This window comes from Urocampus carinirostris, chromosome 11 (genome assembly GCF_059441175.1).
Source record: "Urocampus carinirostris isolate Australia breed hairy pipefish chromosome 11, RoL_Ucar_1.0, whole genome shotgun sequence".
NCBI lineage: Eukaryota > Metazoa > Chordata > Actinopteri > Syngnathiformes > Syngnathidae > Urocampus > Urocampus carinirostris.
Genome location: NC_142359.1, coordinates 36,655,654 through 36,678,976, shown reverse-complemented (window position 1 = coordinate 36,678,976; position 23,323 = coordinate 36,655,654). Strand labels below are relative to the sequence as shown.

At 37.0% G+C, this 23,323-nt stretch overlaps 1 protein-coding gene across 1 annotated transcript in view; it reads right to left on the bottom strand.

Moving 5' to 3' along the window:
- Positions 1-1,484: 1,484 nt before the first annotated feature.
- gnai1 (guanine nucleotide binding protein (G protein), alpha inhibiting activity polypeptide 1) overlaps positions 1,485-23,323 on the bottom strand; it is a 30,062-nt gene continuing 8,223 nt past the window's right edge. Inside the window, exons 2-9 of the mRNA XM_088348406.1 lie at positions 22,632-22,674; positions 20,685-20,826; positions 19,499-19,656; positions 8,046-8,174; positions 6,565-6,694; positions 6,326-6,479; positions 2,317-2,524; positions 1,485-2,022 (exon numbers count right to left, since the gene is read on the bottom strand). Of these exons, the coding sequence (XP_088204532.1) occupies positions 2,334-2,524; positions 6,326-6,479; positions 6,565-6,694; positions 8,046-8,174; positions 19,499-19,656; positions 20,685-20,826; positions 22,632-22,674 (947 nt within the window). The 3' untranslated portion in view covers positions 1,485-2,022; positions 2,317-2,333. The remainder of the gene's footprint in view (positions 2,023-2,316; positions 2,525-6,325; positions 6,480-6,564; positions 6,695-8,045; positions 8,175-19,498; positions 19,657-20,684; positions 20,827-22,631; positions 22,675-23,323) is intronic.

Sequence of the window (23,323 nt, the reverse complement as noted above, 5' to 3'; positions counted from 1 at the left end):
ACAATTTGGACCGGCCAATTCACCTGAAATGCATGTTTTTGGAATGTGGGAGAAAACCGGAGTGCCCGGAGGAAACCCACGCAAGCACGGGGAGAACATACAAACTCCGCACAGGAAGTCTGGAGCTGGATTTGAACCCACACAGGAGGTTCCCAAGACATGAACTGTGCCGCACATGCGCTAACCACTGCGCTGCCGTGCTGCCCATGAAATCACTAAATTAAATTAAATAATAATTTAAATAAATAAATAATTTGGTGCACAATATTTATTATAAAATATAAAATATTCTATGACACTGTTGTGGCAAGCGCCCTCTTCTATGCTGCAGCGTGTTGGGGAGGCAGCGTCAAGAAGAAGGATGCCTCTCGTCTTAATAAACTGCTGAGGAAAGCGAGCTCTGTTGTGGGCACAGAGCTGGACAGCCTGACAACAGTAGCTGAGAGACGGGCACTGGAAAAGCTGCGGTCAATCATGGACAATTCATCACATCCACTACACAGCATTATGTCCAGACAAGAGCAGCTTCAGCGACAGACTGCTGTCACAGTCTTGTACCACGGACAGACTGAGGAAATGTTCCTCATGCCATGAGGCTCTTTAACTCCACCCAGCGGCGTAAAGGCCCACATTAAACCACACCCCCCACATTGCATATTACCATATTTTTATTGCAGTGTGTGATCTGTGTAGCACTATCTAGATACTCTATATAACACGCTACATTAGGTATTAACACGTCACATTGGGTATTTGTGTATTGTATTCTTTTTGCTTTATTATCATTTTGTTCTCCAGTGCAGGGATGCTGCTGGAAGTGTGAATTTCCCTGCGGGGATGAATTGAGTATCTATCTATCTATTATTGATAATATTTCATTAAAACAAAATCTGAGAAGCTGTTTGGAAGCCAAAAGAGCTTCTTAGTAAGCCAAGCCAAAAGAACCAGTTTTCTGTATAAATCTGTCCTCTAGATGCGACCAGCAGGAGGCAATGATGCTTACTATGACAACGCCACAATGCCAAGCCAGCAGATTAGGCGTATCAGCGTCACTTTCACACCCTTTCACAAAAAATGTTTTTCATTTCTTGCGTTGTCTATAGAGTCAGACTGTCAATAAACATGGCAATGGCAACCATTTCAACCATCTTCAAGCACTTCACACAAAGTTCAAACATTTTCCTGACTTTGAAAACACAAAATTAAATTGCAAGCATTTTCGAGGATTTCAAGCACACATACAAACCGTCAATATGTGAGCACCCGAAAAGAAACAGTCAACAGGAAGGCAAGAAAACGAAAATATAGGTGCCATTGTTGCACTTGGATTAGAGTATATGCATGATTTACCTGAAATCTACGTCCTGGAGGTCGTCGTCAAGGATTAACTGGAAAGTGGGAAGCCTCAAGCGTCAACATTACCGTTTAATCACATCAAAGACACAAGTCAGGAAACTGGAACAAACCACAGATGTCAAAAAGCCTTCTGCTTTTCAGTCTTTTTTATTATCAAAATAAAGGAGATGAGTGTACAAAGTGATGTACAGTATTACACCTTAGAGGGGAAAGTAATGCCGAGCTACTGTGGTGGAACCTCCGCCGATTTGTGTGAAAATGAACCAAAAATTCTGGCTAAAATCTTTCACAACAAAAAAAAAGTACAATAAATGTGTGGAGCCCTCAATGGGAATGGATTTTTTAAACGTCATTTAAAAAAAAGCTAAACTCCCGAATCTGAATCACAATGTTGTTGTTGGTGGAATGTGGGTGGGGCTACGTGTCAATCACCAATTTCCGACATTAAAAAGTCCGAACCTTTTCTCGGCTTTACCTTTCGACTGAAAGTTTTTCGTAAAATTTTCTTATAAAGTAAAACGACTGAATTTTGACAGCGATACAAACATCCACCACAAAATCTTTCCAGATGAAAAGATAAATAAAGCTGCTGAAGTGGCGTTACTGTACAACGCGAGAGGGAGCGGGGCCGCTCCATTGGTTGCCATTCCTCTGCCAAAATGAAACCTAAAGAAAAGAAGACAAAGATTTGAATTAGTGACGTCATGTGATTGAATATTTAACTGCAATTAATCACGATATCCATTAAGTAATAAACTGGGAGGTAAACATATATCTGAAGGTGTATTTGCTCAGAGAGTTACAGTTGGAGCAAAGGTGTCAAACTCTTTTTAGCTAGAGAGCCACATGCAAGGAAAAAAACTTTTACAGAGGCTGGACTAGTAGTTTAAAGGAAAAGAAAGAAAAAAAATTATAGAACGAAAGAGAGAGAGAACAAGAAAAAGGATCATGCTAACTCACCCAAAAGGAAACGGACTTCAGAAGAGGCCGCAGTCCTTCAGGTTGTTCTTGATGATGACGTCTGTGACGGCATCGAACACGAACTGCACATTCTTGGTGTCGGTGGCGCAGGTGAAATGTGTATAGATCTCCTTAGTGTCCTTGCGCTTGTTCAAGTCCTCAAACTGACACTGGATGTAGGCCGCCGCCTCCTCGTATGTGTTAGAGCCTGTGGGATCAAGTACTAGATCTCTTTAACTCATTCAGTGCCATAATATATAAATGTTTTTAGAAGCATTGTGCCTCAAAGCCAAAACGTAAACAAATTTTATATATATATATATATATATATATATATATATATATATATATATATATATATATATATTAGCTATTCTAAAGGCTTTGGCCATCTCTTCTGTTAGTATCAAGGCAGTGGGAATTATATCAGTATAATTAATCACCATTAGGTGGCAGGAATGTCGTTGATCAGATCTTTGTCAACACTTAATTCATAGTTTCGTTCCTGTATCCTCTGCATGACACCATACGGCAGTGTGTAGGCGTCGGTCCATATGTCGACGACGCGAAGTGTGGGGATAAAAAGGAAGATGCAAGTACAGAGTGTAAACGCTTCCAAGATTTTATTATTTCTAAAAAAGATGACTCAGTGCCTTCGTTAACGTCGGGACCGAGAGGGATGACGTTTTGTGTACGCCCGCGATTGGCATGACAACCCGAACCAAGTGATTATGTCACCGGAAACATCGGGGGCTGAAAGGTTCTTTCAAAGTTCATGCATGAGTCAGTGTTCTTGTCTTTATTTAAAGTATTGTTTAGATGTTGGAGGAATTTACAAATGCAAAAATAGTGAACATTATGCTTAAAATACATCCTTTCACAAAAAGCAGTTTTTCCTCAGAGATTTTCTTAGCTACAGGGCAAAATTTTTTGTAGGCCTTAAATGAATTAAAATAGCAAAAACTGACTAGCACCGGCAATTCCCATTTGAGAGAAACGTCTGGCACTGAAAGAGTTAACACAAACAATATACTGGTAGACAGACACACCTATGAAATAAAAAAGTATGGTCAGACTTGTAGCACAACTCGTTTTCAGTTGATCTCCATAATACAGTGACATCTTGTGGTCAAATATTAGTGTCCCTTTAAATACAAAGCTCTGTTTTAATATTTTGAATGTTTTTGTGATATTGCAAGAGTACAAAAAATATTCTAGATATATTCAAGTGTAAGCCTCATTTGAGAAAGTATGAAAACCACGGCTTGGGGGCCATTTATATCCCAGATTGTTTTTCACTGGGCCGTAGCATACATTTGGGTAGAGGGGGAATTTTTGAAATTGATACCATTAAATTAATTCAAATTTGAAAGGAAAAAGTCAAACCAATAACTCCCCTAATTGTTAAAACACATTTCAAAACAGCATTTTTAATGCTGTGCTTGGTTAACTTACAATAAATATACATTTTATATTTTTTTTATCATTTATATCATTGACTTCCATTTGTTTGTATTGCGACATTCTTCTCCCAAAAATCTTTCATTACACTGTTTTTTTATTTTTCTTTATTTTCAGTGTGTAAATAAAGTTAATTTTAGTCAGATACATTCCAAACTATAATTAGGGATCAAATTAGGGCTGCAACTAATAATTCATTTCATAATTGATGAATGGGTCAATTAATTTCTTCGGTTACAGTAATCCCTCGGTTATCGTGGTTAATGAGGACCAAAACCACCGGCGAAAAGTGAAAATCCGCGAAGTAGCGACGCCCCTTCAAAAATGCTTACATTTTTTTTTTATCATTTTATTTTATTATTATTATTTTTTAGACCTGCGAAGCTTTGAACCCGCGAACGTGGAACCACGAAGTAGCGACGCCCCTTCAAAAATGTTTAAAAAATAATGATAAAAAAATAAAAAATATATATATTATTTTATTTTATTATTTATTTTTTTTAGACCCGCGAAGCTCTGAAGTAGCGAGGTCCCACTGTAATCGGATTTATCAAAGACAATTTTAATTTCCCCCTCTGAGTTCAATTATTATAGCTTCTGACACATAGAAAAATATTGCACAAAACGACATTATATTTTGTAATATAAAACAATAACAAAATGCCAGTGTTTGTCAATTAACTTGACAATTAACAAAAATACATACATATGTATGCTATGCACCTGCAAATATGTAAGATACTCTTTTCCTACCACCTTATCCAAAGATCATATTATACTTGGACATATCATACAAAACAAAAAAGAGAAAGCAATATATTTCCTTTTTTTAAATTTACAAAATGTAAACAAACCCACTTTGCAAAATATTGTTAACATTTTTTTAAAATCTTGGAACCTGATAAACATTAGCATTATGAACATTATATATTCTCAAGAATCTGCCCCTTGTGTAGAGATAAACATGACATTACAATGTTGAAACTTAATGCCAATTCTGTTTGTAATGATGCAATGTTAAATACTGAAGACCTAAAAATTTGTAAGATAACTTATCAAAACTGTCTTGGTACTCTCTGCAGGACCAAAACAGTACTACAACTCCCAGCGTCACAACAGAATAGATAGATAGATAGATAGATAGATAGATAGATAGATACTTTATTCATCCCCGAAGGGAAATTCACTAGTATGCACTCTTATTTGCAGTGTTTTAACGTACTTGGTGACTCATAAATCTTGTGACACAACGAATAGTTTGCAACGCTTTTAATCATACATTTTAATCAGTTTTATCGATTACTTGTAGTAACCCCGGAACAGTTCTTAATAAGGCTCACAATAATGTTATCTACTCATGTCACGTGACCAGACCAATTCAGTATAAGCGTTTGCTTTCCTACTGCAATAAATCATCAGTCCAAAATGTGGTCTTGTACGGGATTACCGAAAATACTGTTGCCTCTCTACATACGAGCGAGACTCTAGTTACCAGAAATTTGATATACGAAATATATTTCCAGCAAATATCTGGCCGGGCATACAAGGGTATTTCCAGAAGCTACCACTAGAGGGCCGAGTGCTTGAGACTACTTATTGCCAGCATCAGCTCATTCCAATTATCATGTGGTTCCACACCATACGGACCTGGACCTGGGTGCTAGCAGCTCTCTCTCTCACTCCTTCACCGCAACCTTGCATACACCTCCATTAGCAACTGCCGACTTCCTCCAGGGTAAGTGCTCATAATAAACTCTCATTTTATTTTCGTAATATCCTCTTATTACTGTATCTTATGTTCAATAACTATTTGAATGTGTTTTTAGTCGCTATTTGGGGTTAACTTGGATGAGCGTGATCGGGAAACAAATTACAGAGGCGACTTTCTACTTCGCACTACGGTTATCGCTGGTTCACCGCTTCGCAGATTTTGAATTGAATTGTATTGTCATTGATATCAATTTATCTCGCATTGTGTTTGGGGGAGACAGCACTCAGTAAAAGCTGTCACAGGGGCAGGTTAGGGAGGGCTTGGTGTGTTGGGTGGGCGTAAAATAGAGGGGCGCATAATTCGATGGGTTCACCCAAAACAGACTGAAAAGCATGGTGATAGCTAGTAGCTTTAGCGGCTAGTTACATTGAGAAAATTATTCAAATAAATCGGATTTTAAGGAAAGGCAGAAGAGTGCAAAGAAATTTTGATCACCAGCGGGTGCTCATTGGATTGTTATCGCATCCGAGGAGCAGCGTCGGGAGAAGCTGCAAGTCTGGTCTACAGCTATGGCTAAGCCAACAACTCTCTTAAACCACCCTTGCGGAGCCTGTATCTCACCAATGCCAGATCCATTACCCATGGAACGGATGACATGGGACAACAATTTTTGGGGATCCACTTCATCTTAAGGTAAGTGTGACCCTTGGCGGCTTTTACAAAAGGCGCGACACTACGTCATGGATTTTCACTTCTAGCAGGGGGCGCCCATTAATAAACGAGGGATTACTTTAACCTCATAGGTAGAAAAGCCACTGAAAGGCAAACAGGTGGTACCTGCATACTCCGGGTAGCAGATGGTGAGAGGACTCTTCTTGATCTTTTCCTCAAACAGATCCTTCTTGTTGAGGAAGAGGATGATGGACGTGTCAGTGAACCACTTGTTGTTGCAGATGCTGTCAAAGAGCTTCATGCTCTCGTGCATCCGGTTCTGCGTGGGAGGAACCAGATATCGGTTTTCACTCTTTTCTTTTTAGATTTCAAAGAATTGGCTGTAGAGGTGCCCAGGCACATACCATCTCCTCGTCCTCGGCCAGCACCAGGTCGTAATCACTGAGAGCCACGCAAAAGATAATGGCCGTTACGCCTTCGAAGCAATGGATCCATTTCTTGCGTTCCGACCGCTGGCCACCCACGTCGAACATCCTGGAAGGAAGAATCCATCCCAGAGGTTTTAATTTGTAACTCCCAAAAAAAGGCAAACGTCTAAGTGGCAGGAGTTTACATAAGATCAAGGCCTAACATCTGAATGGACCATCTAAGGGGTTAGTTACGGGTGTTCAACTATTTAATTATTTTGAAAGAGAAATACAGTGCGACCTCGCTACTTCGCGCTTCGACGTTTGCGGATTCAGAGCTTCGCGGGCCTAAAAATAATAATAATAATAAAATAAAATAATTAAATTATTATTATTATTATTTTTTTTAGCATTTTTGAAGGGGCGTCGCTACTTCGTGGTTCCACGTTCACGGGTTCAGAGCTTCGCAGGTCCAAATAAAAAGAATAATAAAATAAAATAATTAAAAAAAAATAAAAATTTCTTTTTGGGTAAGAGTTTTTGAAAGGGCGTCGCTACTTCGCAGATTTTTACTTTTCGCGGGTGGTTTTGGTCCCTATTAACCGCGATAACCGAGGTACCACTGTACAAAATATTTAAAATAAGGAGTGACCAAATATGTTTTTTTAAAAAAAAGGTTGACAGATTGTCGGGTGGGCCACTTGCTGTCGCTACTCACCCTGCACCTTGTGGTTGGGTAAGCGACTGGGGTCAGAGACACTGAAGCAGGAACAATAACGTTAAGTTAACTTGTCCCCTTCATGCCGGTGTCTGTGTTAGAAAATCTTGTTTGCAATTAGGATGCAGCAATAAAAAGTGTCGTTAATTTGTTTCAGAGAAGCACATTCAGTTAGAGACTGATATATTAGCTCATAGTAGTTTGTCAATCAAGCGTGTGTGTGTGTTTGTGATTGAGAGGATAAAAAGCAAGTTAAAGTGGAATTGATTAGCTCTTACCATAACATTAGTTTGTCAAACTGGCTCTAAAACAGGAGTACCCACACTTTTCAATGATACACATTTTGTTCTAATTTAATTTAATTCATGTTGTTTGTATTGGCATTTTCATTTGTTTATTGAAAAAAAATGATGATTGAGCTATTTAAGTTTTTAATGTATATTGATACAAGATGCTGCTAAGCCCAATTTTATTTCCTGCACTGTTAGCTTTTGGTTTAAGTGAAAAATGAGTCATGCTAGTTCTAATTCATCTACTGTAAAATGTTTCAGACAGCTATTAAGTGTTATTAGAATCTGTAACAGATACTCTTTGTTTCTTTTTGCATTTTTGAAATTGTCTTACACTGGTACTTTTAAGTTACAAAAGTTGCATGGATGTCTTAAATGCAATGCTCATTGCAGACAAACCACTTCCTGCCTGTCCACCAGCAAAGTGCAAATGAGTCACACTTGTTTAATTGTGTCAACACTTTACTGACTTGAAGTGGAGATCTTTGAAGGTGAAGTGCGTCTCAACGATGCCGGTGGTCTTGACGCGAGTCCGTAGAACATCCTGTTGCGTTGGGATGTATGTCCCTTGTGAGATCCGCTCCAGGTCGTTCAAGTAGCTTATCGGGAAATTTGTAGAATATCAATGAAGTGTGAAAAAAAATCTATCATAGGGAGCAATTGTTGACACTTTGCTGTCTACAGAAAATGTTATCAGTCGCTCAGAAATCGACTAATTACTGCTCAGCTCGTAAGAGCGCTATTCATTTCACAATACTTAACATCACATTTTGGGAAACTAGAGTAGGATCTGCGGTGGTTCCTGTGTCTCTAAACAACAACTTTTACTCTCCCCACTGAAAGAAGTCTTGTCAGCTATCATAAAGAGAGACAGAGAGAGAGAGCAAGAGCGAGACAGAGAGACAAAGGAGGATAAAGACAGATGGAGAGGGGAGGAGCAGAGGGGACTGAGGGAGAGAGGAAGAGAGAGGGTTTAGATAGTAACTTTATATTGTTTTACTGTTGACTTTGTAGTGAACAAAATATTGGAAGTGCAGTTGCCTATTTCAACTTGACCAGATGTCTGATGTTGTGAGGGTTTGATTTATTAAATTTACAGTGTAATATTAAACACACTTAATATTGTTTAACTGTTTACTCTTGTTGTGTGAAAATACTTACAGAAGCATAAGTCTACTTGAGCATTTGTCTGACTAGAGATGGTGATTTATTTTACAGAGTGAAATTCACTTAATATTGCTATGCTCTTGACTTTTAATGTGAAGACAATTTTTCAGTTTAAGTTCAGTTGCCAATGTCTACTTGACCGGTTGATTCAAGTTGCGAGAATTGTGGTTTACTGCTGATTGTTATTTTATTATATCGTTAAGTGTAGGATAAATCTGTAGCTAGCGAGGTCCAAAAAATATTACAAGGTTCTATAACACAACTACCGGTCTGTTTTTCTCTACTCAACTTAGTCGAATACTGCTCAGGAATTTTCGAATTCTTTGACATACAACAACTTATTATTCAAACTAACATTAATAGTTACCTTCCCTGGTAACTACCGTATTTTCCGCACTATAAGGCGCACCTAAAAGTCTTATTTTTTTTCAAAAGCTGACCATGCGCCTTATAACACAGTGCGCCTTATATATGGCTCAATATTAAATTCGCAAGGTCTCACAACTACGAGAAACAGCCGCCGACTCCATTTTTCGCGCTGTGCATTCTGGGAAATATTAAACGATTGGTAGTTGCCGGGGCTCGTGTTGTATTTGTTTACTAAGTGGCAAAATGGCTACCCCATTAAACTGCTTAATTCATATTCAACAAATACAGTATTTGTCTGAATCCAGGGTTTTGACTGGTGAAGATGTAAAGCACAATTTACCTTAAACAAACGCAGAATTATTCAGAATGTCACGTTTGACAGAGAGAGAGAGAGAGCGAGAGAGAGAGAGAGAGAGCGAGATTCTCTTTCATACGTGCATTTGTATAAAAAATGGCTCCTGTTAAGAGACACGCGTACAACGCCGAGTTTAAACTCAAAGCGATCAGTCACGCAGCACAACACGGCAATAGAGCGGCAGCGAGAGAGTTAAACTTAAATGAATCGATGGTACGGAAGTGGAGAAAGGATGAAGATAAGCTCCGCCAAGTAAGGAAAACTCAACAAAGTTTCCGTGGCAATAAAGCAAGATGGCCAGAGTTAGAGGAGACACTTGAACAGTGGGTTGTTCAACAAAGAGCGGCAAGCAGAAGTGTCAGTACGATAACTATACGTATGAAGGCAACAGCGCTGGCACAAAAACACCGGACGTGTTGGATGGCCCATTCACTGAGATATGGTCAATTCGAACACAGCAGAAGAAGAATTCGAGGGATTCGTCGATGAGGAGCTTATAGAGTGATCTTTGTTTTTCTTTTGTGTGTTTACGTTTTACATTTTACAGTTATTATGTTATTGCTTTATTGTTATCGTTTTGCACTCGTTGTTTTTGCACATTACGAGTGTCACTTTATTGCGATTGCACTAACGTTTCATTTAAAATAACAGTATCAGACGTTTTTTTCTTTGCGTGTTGACTAAATGGACAAAAAATAAAATGATATGTCGATGTTGTTCAAAGATGTTAAAGATGTGTCACGAAAATGCTTTACCTCAGAGAAAATAATAAAACGGCTGTTTATTTATTTTGGGAGTGAATGGAGTTGTGGAAAGCTTGTTTGTTAATAAAGCTTGACCTTTTTGAATGTTTTGTTGACATTCCCTTGAGCGTGGCAACATCTAGAGGTTGCATAACGTAACTACATTCTCTACTGTAGTCAAGTCGTCACATTTATTTACCGTAAATAGCCCTTAATCCCAAAAAATGTCTCGAAGGACTGCACAGGATTACAATTACAAAATTGCACAATTACCTGATCTTAAACCAGCATGCACTTATAGCGCCTTATAATGGGGTGCGTCTTATGTATGGCATAAGTTTTAAAATATATCATTCATTGAAGGTGCGCCTTATAACATGGTGCGCCATATAGTGCGGAAAATACGGTAGTTACTTTTATTTTAGAGTAATTCGGTTACTAACTCAGTTACTTTTTGGGAGAAATAGTGAGTAACCATGATTTACAACTTAAAGTAACGTGCGGAACACTGGTTGCTACTATGTAATAACCAGGTCGTGATTTTTAGAAGAACAGTTAAAGTATGCTTAATCAACCATTTATATATCAGGCCAGTTAGATATATAATATCCTAGATAATCACAATGACCCATCATTGGTGAGCCATTTTCAGTACTTGTCAGAGGGCTACCCGGGTGTTCAGAGAGGTATAGTTGGTGTCCACGGGCACACACCCGATTAATACTATTTAACCAATGTACATGTACTTTGTGTATAACATTTAGTTTGTTTGTCCATGAAGTTGATTGGTTGGCGCAAAGATATGAGTAAATATAATTCATTTTCTTATTGTTTTTATTTTGAAAAATATGCGAGTGTGACTCGCTTGTTCCATCATCAGTTCCTTCCTCCCATTTCCTTGTCATTATTTCCTCACCTGTGCATCAATAGCTAAAATGTCACAAAATACGTATCAAAAAGGGAGAGGCTGATCAGCATAACAATTACAAGCAATTGATTTTGCGTCATAACTTGACTCACAGTAGAATTAACTTGCTTTTGTTATTTAAAGTTTGGAACCGTTCGGGGGCGTGACAAAGTTTATTATGGCAAACTTACGTTTCAATTTGTGTTTTATTTATGTGTATTAAAGGAAAACAGTGTATTATAAGTGCCTGCGAGTGGCAAAAAAAAATGTTATTCAATAACATGAAATACAAAAACAATAATTATTTAAAAAAATACATTAACTACCATATAAATATTTATTTTTTAATACTCGTAGGTCCATTAAATTTTCATTTATTTTAGATAACTTAAACCTCACCTGGAGGGAGCTGAAATTATTATCTGACATCTTGTTACTATGGGCGGGGCAAAACAATGAGAAGTCAAATGGTGTTTTAGTACCTTTGATTTTTGTTTTTTTAATTATCTCTCTTTTTAGCACTCGTTTTCGGTTGCACCGCACTACCCAGTCAAATAATACACAAAGTCTTTTATAAATAAATGGAGAATCAAATTCATTTTTGCATATAACTAGTTGATGAATATCTTTTTCTAAGGTTTAAATCAGAAAAAACAAGGCAACTTTTTGGTGGAAAACTCTCATAATATTAAGGGTTTATTCCTGAAAAGGGACACTCAAAAAACAAAGAAAAAGGACTTAACAGTGCTTTTGTTTTTCAATTACTTTAAAACACTATAAAACAGGCATATTGATATCAACCAACTATTTTAACATCTTAGTATTATCACATTGAAATCTTTATTCTTATTTGACATTTATCTGTCGTCTCAGATTCCATAAAAAAAAAAACATATTTCCTTTTTTTTTTTAAAGTACTTCACATTAATAATTTGTATTTGCTTTTTCAAATTTCAATTTAATTTGGTAATTATTTGGTGCCTTGTTTGCGCCACGGCTAAAAGAAAAAGTCTGTCATGTGACATCAATGTGGCTTGTTGCAACAGCGGCGTTAATAGGCCAGGAAAAACAACCACAAAAAAAAAAAACTCCCACAAAAGTGCTTTGTTAGAAAACAAAAAAAGGCGCTTGCACTGGTTTCAAAAACCTTGCGTAACAGGAAGAGTTTTTTTGGTAAGGCTTGTATTGATGTTGATGTGCCATTTTTTGGGGACTGCACATTAAGCGAAGGAACAGTTCAAGTGAGATTACAATATGGAGGACAGAAAGGAAATTTAAACAAAACAGCTAAACAGGAAAATATCTTTATCTTGACTCATTTTGAATCTTAATGGCTCCAAAATAGTGTGCATTGTCGATCACTGACAGAAGAATCTGAATCAGTCCCTCAGAGCTTAGCGCTTTGTGTTTCTAAATGCCAATATTCAGTAGAGAATAATGCTATTTTTGTTTGTTTTTATAAACATTTACATTATTTTGTTTGAGTGTTTTTAGAGGTTCTGTGTTGTTTCAGTCAACAGTAGTTGTCATTGTAAATAGTTAAAAGTGCATGTATTTAAAAGTTTGATTTATAGCACAGAAGAGTTTATATTTCTAATTGTTATGTTGTTGCGTTGATTCTCCAGTAATTCTGTGTTGCTTGACTTTAAAGTTGTTAAGTATGCATTTGTTTAAATTGGTAAAAGTTTCACTGTGAGTGAAAAAAAGGCTAGTATAATGTAGTAGTATAATACATTTTTATTCATTCATATAATGCATAATGTTACATTCTTATTGGTAGTATATAGGTTAAAGCAAATCTGATGAGCAGTTTTGGAGCTTAGCTGAAAGAGCCGTTTCTCTAAAAACAACTGGAATTCCCATTACTAACAAGTTGCGCTTTACAATAGGATACCTGTCAATCTATATGTTTTGCCAATATTTTTACGGTTTTTGATCATTTCAAATTGTGCAGACTGTATACAAATGTTGGTATGTGAGAATTTTTTTTTTAATAACTCTTTTTTGATCACGCCGCGCCACCCACGTCAAACATCCTGGCGGCTTCAAGTCAAGTCAATGTTATGTTTATTTGTATAGCCCTTAATCAAAAAGAGACTCAAAGGGCTGCACAGATGAAAGACTATTGCAAACTATTATTACACCATCTAAACCAACTCAACGTGCAGAGGATTGATGGGAACCAAAACAAAGTTATTTGTTCCACAATAAGTGTTTTATTTTTTTTTTACTTTGCTGTTGGCTCGGTTAGTTGTCAGTGAGAGAAGTTTGTAAGTTACTGCGGCCACTTTACTTGCCCTTTGTTTTGAGTACATCGCTCTGCCCTAGTTAGCGTACCTCGTTAGCATATGGTAATACGGGTATAATTATACGCCGGGCCGGATGTGGCCTGTAGGCCATGAGTTTGACACCTATGCCTAGAGCAGGGATGTCAAAATCAATTGCACAAGGGGCCAAAATTCAAAACACACTTAAGGTCGCGGGCCAACCAGGATAAACATTTATTGAACACACTTAAACTTAATGTTTTTGGAACATAAATATGAATAAAAACAGACAAGAATATTAAATTTAAACCTTAAATCACTTATACAATATTTATTATTTTGCTCTAGATAAAAATAGCTTGTTAAATTATACAACTTAAAACTTAACTTAAACGACTAAACATTAAAATAACATTTAAATTCCTTTGCTCCTAAGTCAATGTATATATTTAAAAAAACTTACCGTAAATATCCCAAAAGATTTTGCTCTCCTTAATATATCTCCTGTCAAAAGTAAAAATATGAAAATGCTACAAAACCTGGAAATATACAAAAAACATGTATTTTTCAGAAATAACAATTCTAATCATTCCGTTTTCTTTGCTCTTATGACTCTGATTTGATCATTTGCTCTGATCGCAGCTGGATACTATGTAGTTCTTTGCAGTATTGTGTTTTCAGCACGGCGAAAAGGGTATAGGATATATATAGTATATAGCAGGGGTCGGGAACCTTTTTGACTCAAAGAGCCATAAAAGCAAAATATATTAATTTTATTTTGGGAAAGAGCCACACCATATATTATGAGACAAATTTACTAAATTGCTAAACCCGCGCCCCAGACAAAGGCTTAGTCTTCAGCACATTTATTTTTGATGATTTGATAAAAATTATGAAAAGAGAATAATGCCAGAGCCCGTGTCCCAAAATCAACAAACATACCACTTTAAACTTGTCTCTTTCTTGCAATTACTCAAGATCGGTTAAACTCATTTTGACCCTTCTTTTTCATACATATTGGTTTCAAAACCAGATGCAAGCATTTATTTCGTAAAAACTTCACAACATTCTGAGAACAGGGAGCCTGATGTGCTTACCTTTGGCGAGAGATGGGAGGGAGTGCTTGAACTTTTTGCATAGCTCCACCCATTCCTCCCACTCACCCAATCAAATAACTAAGTTCTCTTCCGGTGTTTTGGCGTATTTACAATTTGTTCCGTGGATTCATCAAAAAGTATCTGAACACTGAACACAGATTATATAGTGAGCTTTTATATAAAGGATTCTTTAGCGTTGTACAGCCAAAACAAGTTTTTTTTTGTGTGGCACCGTGACTGTAAATCGTAGTGAAAACGCTCCCTATATACAGGACTGTCTCAGAAAATTAGAATATTGTGATAAAGTTCTTTATTTTCTGTAATGCAATTAAAAAAAACAAAAATGTCATACATTCTGGATTCATTAAACATCAACTGAACTATTTCAAGCCTTTTATTATTTGAATATTGCTGATTTTGGCTTACAACAGCTGAAAAAAACTCAAAAATCCTATCTCAAAATATTAGAATACTTCCTCAGACCAAGTAAAAAAATAATTTTATAACAGCAAAACTAAATCAAACATTTGAAAATGTCCATTGATGCACTCAGTACTTGGTTGGGAATCCTTTTGCACGGATTGTTTGTACATGATTCAATTGTTTGTTTGTTTGTACATGATTCAAATTGAATCTTTTCTTCCGGCGCCGTCACGAATGGCAGCCACTCCAGCAGCTCCCGTGTTATTTTCGATTGTTCTCGATTGTTCTCAGCTCAGGGATGCTGCTGGAAATGTGAATTTCCCTTCGGGGATGAACAAAGTATCTATCTATCTATCTATCTATCTATCAATCCGGCGTGGCATGGAGGCAATCAGCCTGTGGCATTGCTGAGGTGTTATTGATGCCCAGGATGCTTCGATAGCGGCCTTCAGCTCATTTGCATTTGTAGGTCTGGTGTCTTTCATCTTCTTCTTAACTATACCCCACAAATTCTCGATGGGGTTCAGGTCAGGGGAATTAGCAGGCCAATCAAGGACAGTGATGCCATGGTCAGTGTACCAGTTACTGGTGGTTTGGGCACTGTGGGCAGGTGCCAGATCATGCTGGAAAATGAAATCCTCATCTCCATAGAGCTTTTCAGCAGATGGAAGCATGTAGTGCTCTAAAATCTCTTGGTACACAGTTGCATTTACTCTGGACCTGATGAAACACAGTGGACCAACACCAGCAGCTGACATGGCTCCCCAAACCATTGCTGACTGTGGGAACTTCACACTGGATTTCAAGCAACTTGGATTTTGCTCCTCTCCAGCCTTTCTCCAGACTCTGGCGCCTTGACTTCCAAATGAAATGCAAAACTTGCTTTCGTCTGAAAAGAGGACTTTGGACCACTCTGCAACTGTCCAGTGCTTCTTCTCCATAGCTCAAGTCAGACGCTTCTTCCGTTGTCTTGAGTTCAGAAGTGGCTTGACCATGGGAATACGGCTATTGTAGCCCATTTCCCGGACACGTCTGTGAACTGTGGCTTTTAATACCTGGACTCCAGCTTCAGCCCACTGTCTTTGAAGCTCCCCCAAATTCTGGAAGCGGCTCTTCTTCACAATTTTGTTAAGGCTGCGGTCATCTCTCTTGGTTGTGCAGCGTTTCCGGCCACATTTTTCCCTTCCAACAGACTTTTTGTGGATATGCTTTGAAACTGCACTCTTTGAACAGCCTGCTCTTTGAGAAATTTCTTTTTGTGTCTTACCCTCCTGATGGAGGGTATCAATGATGGTCCTCTGGACAGCAGTCAGATCAGCAGTCTTCCCCATACTTGTGATTTAATTTACTGAACCAAGCTGAGTGTTTTTAAGGCTCAGGAAACCCTCGCAAGGTGTTTCGAGTTAATTAGATGATTCAGGTGATTAGTTGAATAGCCTACTTGTATACTTTTTCATGATATTCTAATATTTTGAGATAGGATTTTTGAGTTTTCTTAAGCTGTAAGCCAAATTCAGCAATATTAAAATAATAAAAGGCTTGAAATAGTTCAGTTGATGTGTAATGAATCCAGAATGTATGACATTTTTGTTTTTTTAATTGCATTACAGAAAATAAAGAACTTTATCACAATATTCTAATTTTCTGAGACAGTCCTGTATTCTGAAAAGTACTGCTTCACGACTTAGTCTTGGTTTGGCTTTGCGTGTATCTGAATAGGATTGATGGTTCAAGTTTTGAACGAGATGGAGAACGGGCCATTAATAACAATACTGAAAATGGTTTTGCGGGCCAGATTTAATCACACGGCAGGCCGGGAGTTTGACACATGTGCCCTAGAGTGTACACTCATCAGGGTCTCACAAATCTCTATGGGAAACACCGGTTTATTTATTTGAAATTCTGCAGTATCAATCTCATTTTTTGACAACAGAAAGCTACCAAGAGCCAACTTACAACAGTTCAGCAGTTTTAATTCATAAATATTAGGTTGGTTGGTTCGTTGGATGTATCCCTTAACCGCACGGATCGTAGGGAACCATTTCCCTTGGTGTGTTTTGGGCAAGTACAGCCTGGTAGGGCCCATTTTTCTCCAGGCCAATATATGTTTCTACCCGGTCACACTTGTACTTTGTGTATAACATCTAGTTTGTTTTTCCCTGAAGTTGATTGGTTGGCGCTAAAATATGTGCAAGTATAATTTGTTTTCTTACTATTTGGCAAATATGCAAGTGTGACTCGCTTGTTCTATCATCAGTTCCTTCCTCCCATTTCCTTATCATTATTTCCTCACCTGTCCATCAAAAGCTAAAATGTCACAAAATACGTATAAAAAAGGGAGAGGCTGATCAGTGTAACAATTGATTTTGCGTCATAACTTGACTCAAAGTAGAAGGAACTTGCTTTTGTTAGTTGAAGTTTCCATCTCTCAGCAGTCTTACTTCTTCTCTTGCAACTTGTTGTCTGACAGGATTTTTTAAGCCCTTGAATGTTGTAAAATATGTATTTAAAGGGAGAGCATGTATTATTTGACCACTAGATTTGGCTGTATGGTGTAGTGCAACAGAAAACATGTGCCAAAAAGCACAGGGAAATCTAAAAACTCAGGAGACTCAAAGTGACCAAACTGCACCATTTTTTTAGAACCAATTTTTGCCCAGCCTATGGCAAGGTTGTAGGGTAATCTGAAAATTTACATGATATTGTTTTAAAATTATATTTAAGACTGTTCATTGTAACAGTTACAAGCCATTTATTTTTCATCAAGAATGAACTCTCTTGCGTTATATGCAAAGACAACCATCTTTACTACATATTACACCAGGAATGTCAAACATATGCCCCGTGTGTTGGACGTGGTCTGTTGGATGATTGAATCCAGTCCGTTATGAATTTCTGAGTATGTTGAAAAAAGAAGAAGGTCTCTAGGTCTTTTTTTTTCGTAAGGTTTTTACTTATTTATTTATTTATTTATTAAATAGATCCAATCCAAATTCTCTTTCTGGCTGCTAGAGGGTAGTAAACGATATATGTCACCTTTAGTAACTCCAGTCTTGAACTATAGTTTGATCTGGTGTTGTCAAATCTTATTGCCCATGCACTGCGAAAACATTTTTCCCTCTTTTTTCATTTAAAACCAGTACAATAATAAAGGCTAAAATTATATTTTTATAGCTCCCACTTGAATTTGTATTGCATGTTGAGTTTGTGCAAGTGTAAAACTGCAATTATTCAACTGTTCCAATAATATAAGAAAGAAGAATATAATATAATTTACTTTTATTGTCATTCTTTGTAACAATGCTTACAGAACGAAATGTAGATACACCTGACCCGTACAGTTTAACTGTAGCGAGCCGATGCAGCCGCAGCCAATCAGGGCGCCGCGTTTTTAGACCCAATTGCTGGGTTGGGAGTCATTAGGTGACCAAACCAACCAATTCCAACCCTAAATGCCAAGCGCCAAGCAGGGAGGCAATGAGTAACAATGTTGTAAGTCTTCGGTCTGACTCCCAGTCTCAGAGCGGGCACCCTACCATCTAGGCTACTGAGCTGGTAACGCTTTCAATGCAGATCATGAAAATAATTTTCCCCCATTGTTTTTGAATAAATGTGTTGTGGTAAGAAAAAGTTCTTTTTTTAATCCATCATTGTTTATAATATGAAGGTTTAGGCTACTAAAGTAGGCTGAAGCATAATACTGAAAAACTATGTTAAGCTAAAAACCTGAAATTCTTCTACTTTTCTGGACCGCCTGAGTACAGAAAGTCTGGATCCGGCCCCAGAGTCAAACTAAGTTTCATTTCAAAATCCTCATGTTAAGGTTTTTGAGTTTTTCCTTGCCCTCATGTAGGTTTTAGATCAGGGGATGGTGTACAAATAGTCTGTGGTTTGCAATAATCTGTGGTCTGAGATCTTTGAGACTCTTTGTGATATACAAATAAACATGACTTGACATGTTTTTTGCCCCACATTTTCATTTTTTGTAAATCTCTAATATTGCTCATTATAGGCAATATCAACAAATGTGTTCATGCATAACACGTATCTTTTTACCCTAAAAAAAATAACTCAAAGTTTAGGTGCGCACTATGCACAAAGTTTTGAATATTTAACATTGGGTGTAACAGGATTCGAAACTGGGTTGCGGCAGTGACCACAGAATTCTTTTGCACCACTAAATGATATAGATTATATGAAAAGGCATTGGGTTTTATTTAATTATTACTTATATTTCGACACAGTACTAGACAAACGTTATACAATACATTTGTATCTTAAAAATTGTTAGAATAGAATAGTGTAATATATTGTCATAGTAGCATGTGCAACGCACAACATAATTAGCATTTGTCTCTGGTACAAAATCGACTGCCTTTTCGATTGTCATGTATACCGCTAGTTGTAAGGTCACGGGATGGTGTAATTGTAACCTGTGCAAGGCTATGCAGATAAATGTGACTTGACTTGGTGGTCCAGTTGTTAGAATTAGGTGGACTCACTGCAAAATTAAGTGTGCGTTATACACAAATAAATACGGTAATCAGATACCATTAGGAATATTTTTCTTGGTAACCTCAAGCATTGCAACTTACTATGCGGCCGAGTCGTTGAGCTGATACTCGCGGGAGCGTCCAAAGCAGGCTTGAACACCGCCATCCCGCCAAAGTCGCTTGATTACACCAGCCAGCTCTGCGGTCATGAAGCCTTCCTCGGCGGATCCTGCCAGCACAAAGAGCTGCCGTGCGTCGTCCTGACAACATATTTTGGCATAGTGAATGAGCTTGTGGAGGAAACACACTGACAATACTAGCTCTAGCTGAGCTGTTGAGACAGTGAGCAGTCAACACAGATTACGGTATTTTCCGCAATATCAGGCGCACCCCCGAAATTAGTGTTTTGTGAAATGGTTTTAAATATAAGGCACAGGGAATCAAAACTATACGAAGGGCTAGGGTTGCACAATGAAAAGGTATCGTATGATTTATCAGTCAGAATGTAACGCTGATCACAATTGCATAACATTGGATGCAACAGAAATCAAACTGGATCGTGGTGGGGAGAGCGCCGAATACCATCTACTCAACCACTACAGACGACACACACAAAGCATTAGGTTTTATCTCATCATCACAGTATTTTTAGTAACGGTACCATGTTTGAGAATGGAAAAAAAAACAAAAAGGTGAATCTGATGATGAATGGCACTCTGAAGGACATTACATCAATACATTGTAAATTTTATGTTTATACTGTGTGCAGTTTATATCTTCAATAAATTATTTTAGTCAATGACACACATATTCAACATCTGTGACAAACAATGCTTAGTTTGAGCTGAGAAAAAGTTACACCAAAATTGATTCAGATTTTCAATCACTTTCTGTTTTTCTCCATTCTTTGATATTGGCATCCAGTACTGTGACTAAAAATAGTTTGATAATGAGATAAGACCGAGCACCATTTCGTATGCCCGGTATGTACCTAGTGGCTTGGAGGTAAGGATTCCTCCGCGCTCTCACTGTCGCTATCCGTGTTTGAGCCATGCTGCTACCATTGATATGCAAATGTGGTCAGCGATATTTTTCGACCAAGGAATAATAAAACAAATATGGTATGAGTATAAGAGTATGCATTTTTAATTTAAAACGAGGCATATATAAGGATTAATTATTCAAATTTCTGGCCATTTTGGGGTTTTTAGTTGCGCCTTATAGTCCGGAAAATACGATAATAATGCGTGAGAACGTGTGGCCCCTGAAGATCAATAACACAACTCACGGCTCTGGCAGGGTCACCGAAATCAATCTTGAGGCGACCCATGGCTCTGATAATGGCAATGATGGACTGAATGGTGTTGCTGTAGACCACTGCCTTGTACTGCTTGCACTCCTCTTCCGAGTAGCCAGCCTCATGGATTATCCTGTCCGGCAAACAAAATGACAGGGGGTGCTGATATATATATATATATATATATATATTTTATGAAAAGATAAAATTTTCATTATCCCTTTGACCAGAAAAGTGTTAACGTTTCCTCTCTTTCAAGTCAATCATTGCTGCTAATGTTGGTGCACTATTTTTCAAAGCACTATTGTTACGATGCACCTACAACTTAGGCCAGTCTCCAAACACTGCCGTGTAATTTTGTATTCCTATTTCAGGTTTCCTACTGCTTAAGCAAGTTAAATTCAAGACTTTTGAATATTTTGTTAATGCCTTTTGAAATCAAATTCAAGACCAAGTCGACAAAAAAAGCAATTGAAAAAAGCTATACAGAAAACCCTACAATAATTTAAACAAACATTATTTTATTATTATTTTTTTTTTTAATCTTACTTTAGTCCAAAACTTTCAATCTGAAAAAAAAACCAGGACTCTCGAAAGTTTTAGTCATGGAAAACAAAAAATAAAAAGGATGTTTACGGTATATTATGCATCACGAGTCAAAACTGACAGATAAGTTCCAAAGAACACTTCTGCTACATTTGTGAAGCATTTTTATCATGATGCATGATAAATTACCTTTTTTACTAAATATTTTTGGTTCAGACAAAAAAAAAATCTTATTAATGTGTTCACATTTTTAGGACTTTAAAAGTTAGATTTAAGTAATTTTGATGCTAATCAAGACCTTATTTATAGAATAATGAATTCAATGCCTTTTAAGACTTTTCAAGGTTCCGCAAGAACCCTGTATTCAGCAAGTCATTATTTTCATCTTATTTATCTCTTTTAAGTGTTTAATACGTGTTATTCTGGAGTGCCATGTCTAATCGTTCTTTACTGTGTTGTTATCAACGACAAAGACAAGTACTGTAATTCTAAATATCCCCATAAATTGCCAATAAGGCACTAATAAGTATTTTTTATCAATTAGGCCTGATTTAACTACTTAGAACAATAAATTATTTTCTTGACACATGTACCTGCATACTCAAATGGTATTCTATACTGTTAAATAGTTATCAAATAATCCATTTAGTTCCATTTATGTTCAGCCAAATACATTGAATGTATATTAATCTAAATTGGATATTTGAGACCGCATGCAAGTAGTAGTCATGACATATTTTGTAGAATTAATTAACATTTCATCTTTTCTATGAAAATATTTGGATATACGAATATTATATTTAAAGATTTTAATAACATAATACAATGCATTTCAATATGTTTTTTATTATTGTTTTACTTCATATGATGAGAAAATATGAATATTTTCATGATCATCAAGGTATTCATTTTGTAGTTTTGGACTGTACATACTGAATTCCCAAATTCTATTTTAATTATATAAATCACAATCTATTTTTCTTGTTTGACCAAATCTTATTTTATAAGGTTATAATTTTCACCACATATTAGAATCAATCACGGTGGTAGCCATCAAACATCTCTTTTCCATTTAAGTTAAATTATAACGATAGCAATATTATTTACGGTAATTAACAAATCTATGCTTCTATTTTGAACTGAATTGTTTATTGTTATTGATGACATTGTTAACATTGTTTGCAACGAGTTTGGACATGGCACTAGAGAGTAAACACGTAATAAAGACTTAAAAAAGAAATAGGATAAAGCAATGTATATATAATATTAATAATAAGTTCTTGGCACGAAGCAGAGTAATTTGAAACCACAGGGACAAGAAAATACATCTGCATTTGGAAATATTTTACACTCAGTATACAATATTTGTGTGCTGGTGCGAAATGGACTCACTTCATCTGCTTGACGATGGTGCTCTTGCCAGACTCACCAGCACCTGTAGAAAAGCCACACATGCCACAGCTTTATTACACCTTCAATAATTCATCAGGCCTCCCTGGCTGGCTCCCCTTTTCTAACTGTCATGTTTTTTTAAGGCGACACCACGCTGTGAAACCGAAATGGGAGGCTCATCCTCAAAGTTCTGAGGTAGCGGCAGCAAAGCGTGTTAGGTTACAGTGAGGGATCGAAAATGCCGCTGTTTGTAGCAAACAAACCCAGTGCGTTTGCAGTGTTGCTCGTCATCCAGCAAACAGGATTTGAGGTCTTGCATCTGGCTTTTCATACTGAACAAAGAGAAGGAAGGATGCATTTCGGCAATTTACAAAAAATGCAGGCTTTTAATCTGGCCTGACCAACAAAAATTTTCAAAATATAATGACTATATATATCAAGTATTAATTAAATTAAAAAATGTTTTTTGGGGTGCCAGCTTTGTACCCATTTCCCCTTTGTGTGTTTACTACAAAAATATAAAAACAGGAACCTAATATATAATTGTACTTACATTCTGAAAAAACACAGTACATAAATACTATAAAAGTACTAATGCAGAAATACTCCTACAGTAATATTATAATACATAAATAATACAGAGCAGCATGGCGGCGCAATGGTTAGCGCGAGTCCAGCACAGTTCTGAGGTC